Source organism: Convolutriloba macropyga, chromosome 6 (assembly GCF_964194025.1).
Source record: "Convolutriloba macropyga chromosome 6, txConMacr16.3, whole genome shotgun sequence".
Lineage (NCBI taxonomy): Eukaryota > Metazoa > Xenacoelomorpha > Acoela > Convolutidae > Convolutriloba > Convolutriloba macropyga.
In genome coordinates this window covers 59,246,541-59,264,330 of record NC_134473.1, presented here as the reverse complement: position 1 = coordinate 59,264,330, position 17,790 = coordinate 59,246,541, and the positions used below count along the sequence as shown (strand labels likewise).

General features: G+C 34.7%; 1 protein-coding gene across 1 annotated transcript; it reads right to left on the bottom strand.

Moving 5' to 3' along the window:
• Positions 1-281: 281 nt before the first annotated feature.
• Positions 282-16,181, bottom strand: LOC142341087 (uncharacterized). Its single transcript, XM_075391950.1, has 3 exons — positions 15,686-16,181; positions 12,114-12,359; positions 282-654 (listed from the first exon to the last, which is right to left on the bottom strand). Exons 1-3 carry the CDS (start codon positions 15,888-15,890, stop codon positions 344-346), a joined length of 762 nt encoding a protein of 253 aa, XP_075248065.1. The 5' UTR covers positions 15,891-16,181; the 3' UTR covers positions 282-343.
• Positions 16,182-17,790: the final 1,609 nt, after the last annotated feature.

The following is a 17,790-nucleotide window of genomic DNA, read 5'->3' as shown; positions in this document are numbered from 1 at the left end:
GCTGAAAAATTATTGACTATTTTTCATATACAGCTTAAACAAGTAACTTTTCACTAAATGTGTAACTTCTCAACGCAACTGAGATTTACATAAAAATGAAATTTTTGAGCATCTCTTTATTAAAAACGGAAGTACATTATCAATCTGAGTGTTTTATTAAACTTATTTGTTATTTTCATCTGTTCTTTTTAACTAAACCGAATTGATTGCAATTACTACACTAAAAAGACTTTTTACAAGAACTTGATTAGAATTCAGTGCCTAACACTCTAAGGAAAATTTACAAATAAACACACATAAACAGCTTAAAGCGTAAAAATCTAAGAACTAAAAATATAACTTTTTAAAAAACATCAGTTTGAAGTAAATTTAATATATTTGTTGCCTTTTTCCATTCATGATCACCTGTAAAGTTGTGTTTGTTGTTCAGTTTAGCTTGAACTATCATTATCTGACAAGTACTGTCGTCATGCTCCTCGTAACGAAACGGGTCACCGTAACTTGAGATAGAATATAGACTGGGATTCGCTAGCATAGTTTTTGTGGCAATGTGCTGATTGGCTGTACTCGCTGGAGGTGTGATCACTATAGGTCTGGTCGCCCATTCGCGATAATGCAAACCAATTGCAGTATTCACAAGCCCCGTTCCAACCCCTATTTGTTCAGAGTACTTTCCCCCAAATTTGTTCTCTCAAACACCCATATATTTTGCCTTCCAATGCGTACGAAAAAGTTAGATGACAATTTACCCAATGCCAAAATACCCTATCTTAATTATTAAACCTAATTTTTTCCCAATGATCTTTTAGTGAATACAAAAATCTAATTAACAGTTGGTATTGCAAGCTTATTTTTATCATATTTAAGTTGATAATGTGATTTCATGTTTGGTTGTCATAGTTTCACATCAAGTCCTCTACGGTCCACTCACGTATTGCCAAATTAATCAGTTTTACATACAATAGTTGTGAACATACGTTATTCCGATATAAGTTATCTCGCTTTAAGCATTGTTATGCTAAATTGGCTGTCTGATCATTTTAACAAAAAGATATTTTGACGTATTGGATATTTTTTTGGCACTGGTAATTTTTGTCCTGTACGGAGTAGCTCCAATGGATTAAAGTTAGCAACACTATTTGAAAAAAATCGGCGCTTAAAGTTCATTTAGCGTAAAAATGGCTTTCGCGAATTTGGTATTTGCACTCGTCGAAAAAACTATAAAGTTGTGCCTACGTTTCAATTAGGATCTTCTCGTCCCAAGCATGACTGAGATGGTGAAGAAGACGCCAAAATCAAAATTTATTTAGGAACCTGAAAAAAAAATCTCGTGCAAAATCGAATGGCTGTCGCAATATTTTGGACGATTATCTTGCAAGGCGATACATCGTCCTGCGAGAATAGCTCGATAATTGTTCAAACACCGAACAACATATCATTATACACTATGGTACTAAAAAGCTACTTCCAGCTTATTTGAAAGCATGATTCGTGCCTCATAAACATAATTTCCGCTAAGGCGTGTACAAAAGTTGTGAAGTTTAGAAGTTTCAAAAGATTTTTTTTTCATTTCCTCCGCTTAAGCAGAAAAGATGGATAAATTGCTTCGTTCTTTCACTGTTCGCCTAGCTGCTACGCTACGAGATGTCGAATTTCCATGTACTTAAAAACAAAGACAACTCAACTTGAAATCATGATCCCGTGCACATCATACATACAAACGTTATCTAAAAATTAACAGTTTCGAGGCCAAAAAATCGAGCGGAAATTCTCGAAAATTGGCAGAGAAAAAGACGAAAAATGTTGGCTAAGAATGTTAAAAGGATCCCAATAACTCTCTGGAGTTGACAATTTACTCAAAGTCAAAAATTCTCTATCCCATAAAATCTAAATTTTTACCGTTGATCTTTTAGTGAACCCAAAAATCTAATTAGCAGTTGGTATTACAATCTTATTTTTATCATGCTTAAGTTGATAATGTGATTTTATGTTTGGTTGTCATAGTTTCACATCAAGTCTTTATACGGTCCACTCAATTATGGCCAAATTATCAGTTTTACAACAATAGTTTTGAGCATACGTTATTCCGTTATAAGTTATCTCGCTTGAAGCATTATTATGCTAATTTGGCTGTCTGATCATTTTAACAAAAAGATATTTTGACGTATTGGATATTTTTGGCACTACTAATATTTGTCCTGACACTGTACGGAGTAACTCCATTGGATTAAAGTTAGAAACAAAATTTAAAATAATCGGAGCTTAAGGTTCATTTAGCGTAAAAATGACTTTCGCGAATTTGGTATTTGCACTCGTTGAAAAAACTATAAAGTTGTGCCTACGATTCAATTAGGATTATCTCGTCCCAAGCATGACTGAGATGGTGAAAAAGACGCCAAAATCAAAATTTAGTTAGAAATCTGAAAAAAATTCGACGAAATTCTCGTGCAAAATCGAATGGCTGTCGCAATATTTTGGTCGATTATCTTGCAAGGCGATACATCGTCCTGCGAGAATAGCTCGATAATTGTTCAAACACTGAACAACGTATCATTATACACTATGATACTAAAAAGCTACTTCCAGCATATTTAAAAGCATGATTCCTGCCTCATAAGCATAATTTCCGCTAAGGCGTGAACAAAAGTTGTGAAATTTAGAAGTTTCAAGAGAATATTTTTTTCATTTCCTCCGCTTAAGTAGAAAAGATGGATGAACCGCTTCGTTCTTTCACTGTTTGCCTAGCCGCTACGCTACGAGATGTCGAATTTCCAAGTACTTAAAATACAAAGACCACTCAACTTGAAATCATGATCCCGTGCACATCATACACACAAACGTTATCTAAAATTTAACAATTTCGAGGCCAAAAAATTGAGCGGAAAACCTCAAAAATTATACGAAAAAAATTCTACGAAATTCTCGTGCAAAATCGAATGGCTGTCGCAATATTTTGGTCGATTATCTTGCAAGGCGATACATCGTCCTGCGAGAATAGCTCGATAATTGTTCAAACACTGAACAACGTATCATTATACACTTTTTTTTCATTTCCTCCGCTTAAGCAGAAAAGATGGATAAATTGCTTCGTTCTTTCACTGTTCGCCTAGCTGCTACGCTACGAGATGTCGAATTTCCATGACTGAGATGGTGAAAAAGACGCCAAAATCAAAATTTAGTTATTTGCACTCGTCGAAAAAACTATAAAGTTGTGCCTACGATTCAATTAGGATTATCTCGTCCCAAGCATGACTGAGATGGTGAAAAAGACGCCAAAATCAAAATTTAGTTAGAAATCTGAAAAAAATTCTACGAAATTCTCGTGCAAAATCGAATGGCTGTCGCAATATTTTGGTCGATTATCTTGCAAGGCGATACATCGTCCTGCGAGAATAGCTCGATAATTGTTCAAACACTGAACAACGTATCATTATACACTATGATACTAAAAAGCTACTTCCAGCATATTTAAAAGCATGATTCCTGCCTCATAAGCATAATTTCCGCTAAGGCGTGAACAAAAGTTGTGAAATTTAGAAGTTTCAAGAGAATATTTTTTTCATTTCCTCCGCTTAAGTAGAAAAGATGGATGAACCGCTTCGTTCTTCCACTGTTTGCCTAGCCGCTACGCTACGAGATGTCGAATTTCCAAGTACTTAAAATACAAAGACCACTCAACTTGAAATCATGATCCCGTGCACATCATACATACAAACGTTATCTAAAATTTAACAATTTCGAGGCCAAAAAATTGAGCGGAAAACCTCAAAAATTATCAGAGAAAAAGACGAACAAAGTCGGCTAGGAAATTTTAAAGGATCGAAAAGCTCTCTGGAGCTGACAATTTTCTCAATGTCATGAATACCCTATCCCATAAAACCTAATTTTTTCCCCGTTGATCTTGTAGTAAATCCAAAATTCTAATTAGCAGTTGGTATTAATAGCTTATTTTTATCATAATTAAGTTGATAATGTGATTTCATCTTTGTTTGTCATAGTTTCACATAAAGTCTTTATACGGTCCACTCAATTATGGCCAATTTAATCAAATTTACATACAATAGTTGTGAACATACGTTATTCCGATATAAGTTATCTCGCTTTAAGCATTTTTATGCTAAATTGGCTGTCTGAGCATTTTAACAAAATGACATTTTGACGTATTGAATATTTTTGGCACTGGTAATTGTTGCCCTGACGCTGTACGGAGTAGCTCCATTGATTTAAATTTAGCAACAATATTTGAAAAAATCAGCGCTTTAAGTTCATTTAGCGTAAAAATGACTGTCGCGAATTTGGTATTTGCACTCGTCGAAAAAACTAAAGTTGTATCTACGTTTCAATTATGATTTTCTCGTCCTAAGCATGACTGAGATGGTGAAAAAGAAGCCGAAATCAAAACTAAGTCAGGAAACTGAAAAAAATCTACGAAATTTTTGTGCAAAATTGAATGGCTGTCGCAATTTTTTGGACGATTGTCTTGCAAGGCGATACAGCGTCAAGCGGGAATAGCTCGATAATTGTTCAAACTCTGAACAACATATGATTTTACACTATGGTACTAAAAAGCTACTTCCAGCTTATTTGAAAGCATGATTCGTGCCTCATAAACATAATTTCCGCTAAGGCGTGTACAAAAGTTGTGAAGTGTAGAAGTTTCAAAAGATTTTTTTTTCATTTCCTGCTCTTTAGCAGAAAAGATGGATAAACCGCTTTGTTCTTTCGCTGTTTGCCTAGCTGCTACGCTACGAGATGTCGAATTTCCAAGTACTTAAAATACAAAGACCACTCAACTTGAAATCATGATCCCGTGCACATCATACATACAAACGTTATCTAAAATTTAACAATTTCGAGGCCAAAAAATTGAGCGGAAAACCTCAAAAATTATCAGAGAAAAAGACGAACAAAGTCGGCTAGGAAATTTTAAAGGATCGAAAAAGCTCTCTGGAGCTGACAATTTTCTCAATGTCAAGAATACCCTATCCCATAAAACCTAATTTTTTCCCCGTTGATCTTGTAGTAAATCCAAAATTCTAATTAGCAGTTGGTATTAATAGCTTATTTTTATCATAATTAAGTTGATAATGTGATTTCATCTTTGTTTGTCATAGTTTCACATAAAGTCTTTATACGGTCCACTCAATTATGGCCAATTTAATCAAATTTACATACAATAGTTGTGAACATACGTTATTCCGATATAAGTTATCTCGCTTTAAGCATTTTTATGCTAAATTGGCTGTCTGAGCATTTTAACAAAATGACATTTTGACGTATTGAATATTTTTTGGCACTGGTAATTGTTGCCCTGACGCTGTACGGAGTAGCTCCATTGATTTAAATTTAGCAACAATATTTGAAAAAATCAGCGCTTTAAGTTCATTTAGCGTAAAAATGACTGTCGCGAATTTGGTATTTGCACTCGTCGAAAAAACTAAAGTTGTATCTACGTTTCAATTAGGATTTTCTTGTCCTAAGCATGACTGAGATGGTGAAAAAGAAGCCGAAATCAAAACTAAGTCAGGAAACTGAAAAAAATCTACGAAATTTTTGTGCAAAATTGAATGGCTGTCGCAATTTTTTGGACGATTGTCTTGCAAGGCGATACAGCGTCCTGCGGGAATAGCTCGATAATTGTTCAAACTCTGAACAACATATGATTTTACACTATGGTACTAAAAAGCTACTTCCAGCTTATTTGAAAGCATGATTCGTGCCTCATAAACATAATTTCCGCTAAGGCGTGTACAAAAGTTGTGAAGTGTAGAAGTTTCAAAAGATTTTTTTTCATTTCCTGCTCTTGAGCAGAAAAGATGGATAAACCGCTTTGTTCTTTCGCTGTTTGCCTAGCTGCTACGCTACGAGATGTCGAGTTTCCTTGTTCTTAAAATACAAAGACAACTCAACTTGAAATAATGATCCCGTGCGCATCATACATAGAAACGTTATCTAAAAACTAACAGGTTCGAGGCCAAAAAATTGAGCAAAAAGTCTCGAAAATTGTCAAAGAAACCGACAGAATAATTGGCTAAGGATGTTTACAGGATCCCAAAACCTCTCTGGAGTTACTCATAACGCTGTCTTCTGCTGCGATACAATCTCCAACCCTAAAAATAGACGAATTCTCAAGAATTTTGGTGTTCTTTTAAGAAATGCCGCAAAGGAAGTCAGTTTGAAAAAAATGAAGTGTTTTGGTTCAATTTGGCGTGTCAATATGCTCAAGCAGTCTTTCTTTTACTGGCATAATGTTGTTTTTGCTTATGAAAAAAGGGCGCTTATCTCCAGCGTCGGAATTATTTGAGTTTTTCGTAGAAATGGAACGAGATTGCTTGAAAATAAAAACACAAAAAGGTTAAATTCCGAAGCACGATCACTTATGTTTTGGAGTGCACTACAATCAGATGGACAGCAAAGGTTTTTTTGGTGTCCAAGCAAGCTAATCACTGCTGACTAATTGCAAATTTTGAAAAATTACGAAGAAAAAATGTACTTTCAGCTCATTAATTTTTCAAAAAAGGCTCCTGTGCATAAATCGAATCTTATCGGCTATTTTTTCAAGAGAAGGAAATCCGGATGGCCGGCATTTTGTGCAGATTTAAATCCAACTGAAAATGTATAGGCAGTTTTGAAGCAGCAATTGCGAAAACAGACCGTTTTTTGAGAAAATTTAGACCATAAAATGTCAAAAAATTTAGAACGAAACTGACCCAGATGTCATTAGAAACCTGGGTGAAAACTATACAAACAAACTGTCTGCTACACGTTAAAAAAAGCTAAAATGTAATGACGTGTTATTAGAGAACAAACTTGAACTCAAAATGTTGTAATATTTGATGTTTGTAATGCTTTTTAAATAATCTTCAGGTGTATGTAGCTTTTCGGTACCATCGTGTATTTGATATACATATGGAATAAGAGTTTTTGGATGAAAAAAGTTAAGACAACGTTTTGAGAAATTACAAAAACCATTTTACCTTACATATCAACCCTAAACTAGTTCAAATACTCCCAACCGTTCATTTTCAAATTCACTCTACCATTTGTACAAATCTTTGTATTCCAAATAAGGTTGCGCTAAAAATCAACTAATACGGGCATATATTTTTCAACATCACCTTCCTAAGAGTGACGCATTGATGGATTATCCACAAAGCATATAACGAAATCAGCAAAGATGAAAAAATCCATTAATTTTATTAAATGTAATGAATTTATCTTAACGATAAACTCTTGTTTTATATACACCTTTACTTGTGTCTGGGCTTTTCTCCAAGACGCATTTCTGAGTGAACTGATCAAACCCGCTCGTAACAAAGAGTTTTTCCAGAGGATGAACAACTTTAATTGTTCAGGGGCTCAAAAAAATTGATTATTTACGGGTGTGATAGGAGGCTCCTTTCTACAATCGCCTCCTCTTTGCCACCTTGTAGGGAAACATTTATCTTTCTAAATTACACTCAATGTTTTATTACATGTTATTCAAGGTTTACACAAAATCAAATGAAACTGATCAAAGTGCAGAAGTCTTTCCTTTTATAAGCAACTCAGAGCGACAACAGACAATGAAAAATGCGAAGTGTTCAAAACCTCTAAAACAAGTAACAATAAAAAATCATAAATACGACTTCGAGAAGGTCAAAAATGAGACAAAACCGTTTCTCCGAAACGAAGAAATTAAACCAACTATCTATTGTTATATAAAAGTAGACCAATTCGAAGAAATTTTGAAAAAAACAAGTAGTTGAAGTCCAGGACCAGAGAAGATCAACTATAACATGATGAACAGGTCACCTAAGTGCCTCAAAGTAAATATCTGTCTGCTGATAACTAGCTCTATCAACAGTTCTTATGTTCCAATTACGCGGAAAAGGTTATATTTCAAAATTGCAAAAGACGAACAAAAAAAGTCAGAGAACTACCGACCAATCACCTTAACTAATTCAACTGCAAAAAATTGTGGAACTGTTCTAAATTATATTGATCTAACGCACTGTGAAAACAATGGTGTCTTCGGCAAAATGCAAAGTGCGTATAGAAGAAACCGCTGCCCAACCGATAACCTGCTCAAACTAACTAGTCACATTAAATAAGCGTTTCAATGGTCCGAAATGGGGGGATTTGTCTGCATAGGTTTTGAAAAGCGTCTGATGCAGTGTGGAGACTAGGAAATCAAAACAAACTGTAAAATATTCTTTTTCATTAACTTGCGATTAAAAGGGTGAACCATATTCTCTCCCAAATTAGTATCATTGTGAAAATCAATAACTGAAAAGTAGCACATTTTCAACACTTGCGGGAGTACTTCAGGGTAGCGCCATTGCACCAATACTCTTCCCGGTTTATGTCAACAGAAAATCTCATTTACTTGCACAACTTTTTCATTTTTCCGTTCATTTTGCCCCTTATTACAGGTCGCTCTCCTGTAAAAAAAATACAAGAGAAACTTCAATATTCAGAAGACAAATTAGTTAAATGGTGCGAAAACTTGAAAATAAGTAAAAATCCTGGCAATGCAAGTTACAATTTTAAAAACCTGCCAAAAAAGGACTCCACTCTAGATCTTTTTATCAATGGTAAACGAATTGAAGAAGCAAGCTCAATAAAATTTATTGCGCAACACCTAACCTTTATCTCAAACAGAACCAACACTTAAAAGGTCGGTGGCAAGAGCTAACAAATTAATCTACTGACTGTGGGTACTCAAACGAATCAACATTGATGACAAATGCTTGCTAACTCTCTATAAATCATGGGTTCGATCTCAATTTTTTTATGCAAATACCTGCCGCATTCTCCAATCTAATTCAATTATCACCAAAATACAACTAACCCAAAATAGAACATTAAGAAAACCCCGCTCATACAGTGTCAAAAAACTCCATGAAGGGGACAATGCACCTGCTGTAAGGGTTATTCAGATCAAATTAGCAATTAATTACCCGAAACGCGCGAAAGTAAACAAGATCGAATCAAAACATGAACTTGTCCAGAAAAAAATACATGGTCTGAAAAACATTTATCAAAAGGACCTTCTGTCCTGCTAAAGATGAAAAAGAAACAGCTGTCTACTATTTCAGCCCATCCCGGAGGTCGTGAATAAAGGTAAACTACCAACTTGGTCAAACACTCGAAAAAAAATTTTCAGTTTCCTTTTCCCTCAGACCAGTGGTATGAACCTCGCTAACGAAACCCATTACAAATAACGTCATGAGAACACACATTTTCTATATAAAAATTGCCGCGCAAGCAACTCAGAAGAGTTCGGAATGGCTCGGAGGCTCTGCCAAGCTAGTTCGTTAACTGACACAGAAAGCGATGGTCGGAGTCACAGCGAAAACAGCCTACTTGCCTTTGTTTCTTCTTTTCATTTATCAATGACGACATTGCCAAGTTACTACTGACGAGAAAAATCTGTCGACATCAAAAAACAATCAGATTACAATGGCCAAACGGTTAATGATTTCGGAACGAAAGGAAAGAAGCAGTGGAAAATGGTTGGCGTGAGAGCAATATCATGCAGTCTTCTTAATTTTGTTTATTTCGTCTACATTCCAGTTCGTATCTCGTAGAACAGCTATCAGCCAATGATTTATTGCTAGCCGCTTGTTTACTTAATTCGAGCCAAATTTCAAACAAACACGTGTTCTGTCCTAATATTGCAGCCAAGCCAGCCGCTCACCTAGTGTAATCGGAGTTTGTCTGTAAAAAACACACGAAAAAACACCATTAGATTGCTCAGTTTTTATCAATTGGAAAATCTCAACATCATTAGCAAAACACCAAGAAACTCAATTAAAAAATATCATCTTAATCGAATAGTTTCATTTTCAACCAAGACAACCTTCTTATTTTTCAAAATCATTTCAATGATATCATTATCACGGTTGAGTTATCGTTATACAAGTAACGACATTATATAGTAATATGCGCGGTACGGTTCAAAGGTTTTGAGGTTTGGTTTAGCATAGCAGTTTTTACTGCCTGTTATTTTCCTTCTTATGATTAGTTTGTTTTTCTACTTGTTACAATTTTACTTTTTTCAAGTTATTAACTGTAATAACTGAACTTCTTTTTACCTTCCCTCAAATCATTTGAACGAGTCTTAACGCTTGCCTTCATAAACATAATTGCAATTTCTACAACTAAAACAGCGAGTTGTTGCACAGTGCTCTAATCCTATGATCAACGGGGTCGCAGAGGCTCGATCCTCACCCGGCGAGAAGACTATTTTTTACGCTGTTTTTTTAGTAATAAGCCTTATTTTTCGAAACACAATTACACATCTCTGCTGCTGAAGCAAACACTCGATGAGCAGCGGTCTTTTTATGTGAACAAACCGGAGGCTGTAGTTCAACCCGGAGGCTGTAGTTCAACCCCACCACCACGAGAGAGCTTTATTTTTCTTTTCTTTTCAGTCCATCTTTATATATCTTCGTTTCGCTTTCACATGTTGAATTCTTAAAATTGATTGACGAGTTTTTCTATTTTACGAATAAAAATGTTATTTGATATCTTACCGCACATGGAAAAACAACGAACAAATCAACAGCTACGATGTTAGCCAAGAACACCAAGAATAAGCATTAAAACAAGCAGAGCCAACGAAAGCTATCCCGGTGCCTAAATTGTCTCCCAGCAAAAAGAGCAATCAATTGGTTTGAATGGAAAAACTGTATAAACAGGAGCAATAACTCTTCTTTCTAGAATCAAACTTTCTCTTTTATTTATTAATGCTTTTTGATTTGATTGAACTTGATTGTACATACTTTTATAATGAGGCCAAAACTATTCAAGATTTACCAAAAATTTACAGTTTAGATGGCTATTCAGAGACGCGATTTAAGTTTCAGCTCATACGTTCAATTTATTCGGCCCAGTGGATTAATTTTAACGATGTATGGCAGAGGAAAATAAATGGAAAAAAATAAAGGCCAGCTGACCTGCACCAATTTAGGCAACAGTACGTTGAATTCAATCAAACACTTGGTAGGTTTTCATTAGCAAGCAACTGAGTTCTAATGATAAAGTGTTTCTGTGGATGTATCTGTCTGTCTTAAAAATTAAACCAGTATACTGCTCAAGACAATCACCGCTTCTCTGAGCAGTTTATTTGTTTGAAAAAAAAACATTTGAGATGTATTTTTATATGGTATATCTATAGAATCAAGCGAGACAAGAGAAATCCTGCTTTTCAAGAGGAATTTTACTTACCTTGAGGAAGATTTCTTGAAAATCACATCTTCCTTAGATAAAGATTTATTGCAAGGCTCGTCTCCTAAGAGTTAATTTCCATTGTACCAAAAGAAAGCAGCTAAAATAATCTTATTTTCAAAAATAAACCGGAAATAGTCTATCACTGTTGTCGTAGACTTTATGAAAGTGTATTTCAACCCGTAAAAATTACAGCGTATTTTTTAAAGCCAATCGGTAGACGCCATTGTCAAACTGTCTAAAAGGGTTGAAATCTTTGAGAGTTTTTAAAACTGTTTTTTGTAACTCGTTTTTTGTCCAAGAAATGCTATAAACTTTCACTAATGATACCTGTTTTGGTCTAATATATTGAAGAAGAAAGCAGATTCTCGTTAAAATATTCCGAACTAAAACATCTAGTTCGAGTTTAAATTTCAGTTCCAAGATAATTTGTTTATGGAAAATCGATGAAAGCGGTCTTTGTGATCTAGTTATGCAAACTATTTTAAATTTATAATAAATTTTTGAAAAAAGATATGCCACTAGAATCATTCTGGAAGTAAGCAAACCGTCAAGCTTGTTTACTGTTACTGGTCAAAGGGCACATAAGGAAAGATTTGGTTGTTTTCAATTAATTCAGACAGGATTAACTCGAGGATAAATATTAACTTTCAGGATATTTGCCGTTTGTGTCCCCACCTCCTTAATTGGTCCATTTTTAGCGAACGAAAAGATCTGAGCTTTCAATTGATATACAATTTTATCAAAAAGAAGTCTTCGAACATTATGTGCAAACGCACATTACCAATTCTCTTTGATCATATTTTGTTCACGTTGTATGTGGGTAATGAGGAAACCTATGAAATTGGTCAAATTTGTCACCAAAAGTTTGAACTTTAAGCTAAGGGGGGAAACTGTACCCTTGTGTCTCAACTGCTTCCTCAATGCTATTCTGTTCATCTCAACTAAGCCACTGCCACCGTAAACTTCTCTCAAATTGACAATACTTCTGTTTCGCTGGCTTTGATATCCCAAAACCTCGATTTCTGTAGAATGTATAAGTCTGAAGCAACCATTGGGCTCTATCCTTCCGCCGTTACTGGTTCGTTCACATGCCACAATCCACAGACATGTTGACGCAAACTTGTCCACCAGTATCATTTTGTCTTTTGGCGTAAGTTTTTAGGATGATAAGGAACGCTTTGGTATTAAACCTGCTATTGAAGTTCTTTGAAAAAAATTTATGAAAAACTAGAAAAGGCACTAGTCAGAACAGATGGTTATCTTGTAAGAATTTGACAAGTTCGGGTGACTGATACAAGACGGCGCATCTTCTGGTATACTGTGCTTCCCCAGCTTAGTGGGTGCTCATTATTTGCAACCCACAAGAGCACGTGCCATATTTTCCATAGTGATTTATTATGCAATGGCACGTGCGTGCTCTGTAATTGGGGTGCTTAATTGTATTTTAACCTTTTGAAACTTTTTGAATTTTTAAATTTTTTTGTGTCAACAATGATGCTTCCCGAGTCAAGTTTCTAGAAAAAATGGCCTCTGATCACACCATGAAGGTACACCTGTTTAGAATTTTTAGGCTGATAATTGTACCTAAAATGCATATTTTTGTTTTCAATATTGCCTCTGACGGATCAGATCATGAAAAACTGATGCAGCTCACAATTAATTTGTCAAACAATTGGAAAAAAGATTGTCTATAAAAATTTACAAAAATCATAAAAATAGCTGGCATATTGCTTAATTAAACGAATAGCAAGCTGTTGAATAAAGAAACAGAGACAGAAACAGAAACAAAACTCTTAATGGAGTCGATGACGCGATCTAACAATTCTAGTTCAATTGTTCAAATTTTCTTTCGGAAAATATTTTTTTCTAAAAAATCGAAATGGTCCTTAAAACTGAGTTCAGATGCATTTTTAGTTATTTTTCATTGAGTAGAGGTCCTCTATTGAATTTTATTTGGAGTAAATTTTGGTCAAATTAACTTTCGTGTTAAAATTCAAGTAGAGTGGTTTAAGAGTTGTTAAATGATTTAATTGATGAAAAAATATTCCCAGCTAAAACTCACTGCCACTCAGTGTTAAATGATGTCATGCACGTAAAACATCTGTAAAGCGGCTTAAAAATATGATAATTGCCGTTTTGAAGTTCTCAAAGTCTGTTGAAGTTCAAAAACATAGACCGGATTAAGTGATGAAGCAAAATCAAAACCTTCAATGGAAATATTTAGATTTCTTTCGTTTGTGTTTTCATCATTGCACCACTTTTTTCGTAACTAAATTCAAAAAAGCGCAGAAAAATTCATTGTTACATAAAGATTATCAGGCTGTTTTAGTTCCTCCGAAAACTCAATCGGTTTCTTTTCTTTCAGATTTATATAGAAAAGAGTTAGCTTTTTCGGAGAAGCTTGCTCAAACATAAAAAAGATCTTTCCCTTTTGTACCCCCAGTACGTTATGCGCTCGACTGATACAGAGCACATGCCAGTACTTAGTAAATCATTATGTAAATTTACGGCACCTGCGTTTGTGGGGGTGCAAATAATATGCACCCACTAAGCTGGGTGGATAAACGGAGGAGATCCCAAAAACCCATTTCTAATATAAACGTTTCGAATTCCATTCCGATATGTTGTTATAATGCTTTCAAATACGATTGTTGCAACGATTTGTGGCACTCAAAGAACCATGCCAGACGTCTTGTTTCCTTTTGTTTGAACAAAAGGGTCAAGTATTTGCTCTATATATCAGATGAGATGCTTATTATTAACTTGGTTTGACAGTTCTGTGTTGTACTTTTTTTGTCAAAAATCTACTAATCAAAAAACTAATTGAAATACTAAGAGAAAAACTTTGAAATCAGTTCTCTTGATGACCTTACAACAAAAAAAAAGAGACAGAAACTGTTCAGTCAACAAGAACAAAAGCGCGACCACTAAAATTAACTAACACTGTGAGCGTTCTCAGCCTAAAGAGCATTCGAAAACTACTAAACTTCATACTAAAACTTTAACCTGATTTCTTTAAAAAAGAGCAAAAACTTAAGCAAAACCAAGAAAAAATTTTCCATAATAATTTTAGTAATAACTACGATAACTATTTTGTCAATAAAGAAGATGTCTCCACTCTCTTTTTTTATCTACCCTGATTTTTTTCTTCTCACGAACAAAATCTCCCATAAACCTTAGTGCTTCTTCTTGGCATCATTCTACTAGGACCGTAAGGACCTTTCGATGACTTAGCAAGTGGGTTGTGCTTTGTTGTAGCTTGGTTAATTATGGTAATGCTCATGGCCTAATTGAAAGCAATTTATTATTAATTTTGTTTTTTCTGAAAATCTGTTTATTGTTGCTCTCATAGTTAAATAATGTACGGCCTCCCCTTTAAGAAATTAATTTTTAAAAAATCAAAGCCTAAACAAAGTGTAATTACAGTTTTCTTGTGAAGTTTTTGCGGGTCGTTGATATTTTGTCGAGAAAAATTTGAGACATTTTCGAAAAGTTCGACAGGCTTGAACTACTCCATGACTTTGAAATTTCAGTGACCCATTTTTGAGTCTCAAATTCTGGATTCGTGGTGGGTACTTTTTTGTTTCCGCTTTTTTGGTGCAAAATTCTCAGAACCGGTGTGAAAGAATCCTATACTCACAACCTACTTCCATTTTTTTTCCTTTTTTGAAATTTTCTAAGCTAGGCCAATCAAGTAAACAACAGATTGGCAATTGTAAATTAAACAGCTGTTAATGTCTCGGAACGTAAATTTGTGATGTTTAAATATATTTAGCAGTAGAATTTTTAACATCTAAAAGATGTGATCCTCGACCCAAAAGAGAGGTTTGGAACAGCCGGACTTGCTTCGCGCAAAAGGGGGTGCAGCTCGCACCTAATAAAATTTATGTATAAGCCAGACAGCAAACTTTGACTGTACCCTTGGCCAGACTAAGAAGATCCAAAACCGAATCCTGTGCCAGATTGAAAAGACCCACGAGAAGTGTTTCAAGAAGAGTTTAAACGACCTCCTTACCAACCAACATGAAAAATTAAGAGCATTTCGTATCACTTTATATATAAGCGCAAAATCGAACAGCCGCCCTTGTTTCATTTTTTAACAGGCAATTCGTAAATACTGATTGTTGTTAATATTCCTAATACTGAACTTATTGGTTATGAGGTTGACCGTTTTTTGCCCCTATTTATTTGACACCCTATTATTTACCACCGATTGATTCACTCCAACCATAATGCTTTAAATAATTGGTACGATTAACTTAAAAGATTGGGAATTGTGTACAGCATTTAGGTATTTACACCGAAAACAGGAGATACGTAAGATATTGGGAATTGGTTTTGGACTGAAAAGTTTGCGGGGGTAAAATAAATCGGCGTAAAAAAGAAATAGAACCCGGTTGAACATGAACTTTCATGTTTCCTCTTCAAAAAGGAAAATAATGTTCCAAAATAGTGCCCTATCATCCACCTGTTTTTGAGCAGCGTTCAACTCTGAGTTTTGAAGGGTTATCCTTGCCAAATTTCCAGCCCAGTTCTTTGATAAAGACATCGTAGAGGATACTGCCAGTTATTGACACCACATCTGGAGTGTGACTGGCATTTGTTACCACATAGAGTACATTCTTCAGAGATGAAAAACGAGTAAGCAATTGGTGTCTAGCAGCTGCTCTCATTCTCTTGTCTTAAATGACGAAATTAATGAGAAAACAGCTGTATGCAACCTGGGTAACTGAAAATTGGCTTAAAATGAAATAAAATTGAATCAACCACTTGGTTCGAGGGTTTTATAGTTAAAAAATTCAACAACCGCTGTATTGGATGCCAAATTGAAGCACTTTTTTGATATATTTTTAGATGTTGTGAGTCGCCCAATTTTAAACTCAAGAATTCTTGACTGCAGCAATCAGAAAATAAGTTTTTGTTCTAATTATTATTAAGTTCTACTTACATCGCTCAATTTTCTTGTGCGAATTTTGGTTTTAGCATAATGAGTAATAGTATTAACCAGCTGAATGATGACAATCAACGCAGAATAAGTACACCAAATTCTTAAACAACGTGTTTTTGGCGTTTATAGAATATCCACAAAATGCTACTTCAAAGAGTTTGGCTTCTGGCATAATCGAATGCATTGAACTTTTTCAGGAACGACCAACAAACTCTTAGCTACCAAGCAAAGAACTAGAAAACAGCAAAAGTTGTAAATTGCTCACAAGAATCTTGTGTTGTTACAGATATTTTTGCAGTTTGAGTATCTTAAAAACTAATTAAAAATATCGTAAGTGCTTTAAGTTGGTGTCTATTTTTCGGTTCTTAACTCTCCACTTCAATATTGAAAGAAGTCTTAATTTGTTACGCAGTTTCATCAAAATTTCTTGTTCAATTCAAAAACTCTTTCGATGGGATGATATATAAAAATATCAAACAAAAAGAATTCAAAGTCAGTCACATGCAAGGAATATTTGTGGTTCTACTTTTCGAAATCAATTTAAAGTTACATAAAAATGCAAATTACTCATTTACTCAAGTCAAATATAGTTCTCGTTCATTTTCCGCAATAGACGCCTTTTTGGAACTAGCAACAATTGACTATCTCAAGTGACAATGAAGCAAATGACCAAATATTAACAAAAAGAAAGTCAAAGCTTAAGTCTTTGGCTAGTACATTTTAACCTGGATTCTTCTCTACCCGCAAGCGTTGCACACTTGCATTAATGGATTTTCCTACCTTTTCTTAATTTCAAACTTTCGTTCAATGGCATTCAGTGTGAAATCGTTCAGATAAGATAGCCAAAAGTTTTACCAAATTATAAGTATTTTCAAATTTTTCATCTATCACTACAACTTTTCAGAAGATATGATTCTTACAGAAAATATCGGTTCCACAAGTGTTACTATATTAGTAATACTGGTTATGTAATAGAAGTACGTGGTAGCTGTTTCGATGGCCAGGGTCCCTTTACATGTTCAGGATAACCACCGCACGGACGGACTTTATTCTTTATAAATCGTGCTGTGCTGAAAAAATCTGCAAGATTGTGTTACACTTATCGCCCATAGCTAGTGAAAGTTACATTAAAAACTTTCAATCACAATTTTTCATGTATAGTTCTACTGGATGCCCTTATAGATCAAACTAATCCATAGGGGATGCTAGGTGAAAGAGTGATAAACCCGAAGATTTAAACTTAATGTCTGTAAAACGAAAAAGTTGAACTTTCTCGCAAAAATGTGAGTTGTAAACATTATTATAAAAAATTTCAACAGATTTTTGTTCGAACTTCACTTTCAAAGTCACTTTCAAGTTTGTTAAACTCAAGTTGCTTCAGCGACGATCACCAGCACCAAGCTGTCGTTTAGCTTGGGTCACACAAGGAACCAGTGTTGTCAAATTTTGCCACCCCACTTTAAAATTAAATTCAAGAAGATATGTATAATTGGGAATAGGATATAAGGCAAAAACTCGATTAGAAAAACACGTTTTTTGTAGCTATTAAGCAAAGTCTTGAACTTAAGTTTTGTGGATATCAAGCAAATACCAATAAAAACATTTAAAATTGTGTTTCAAAACTC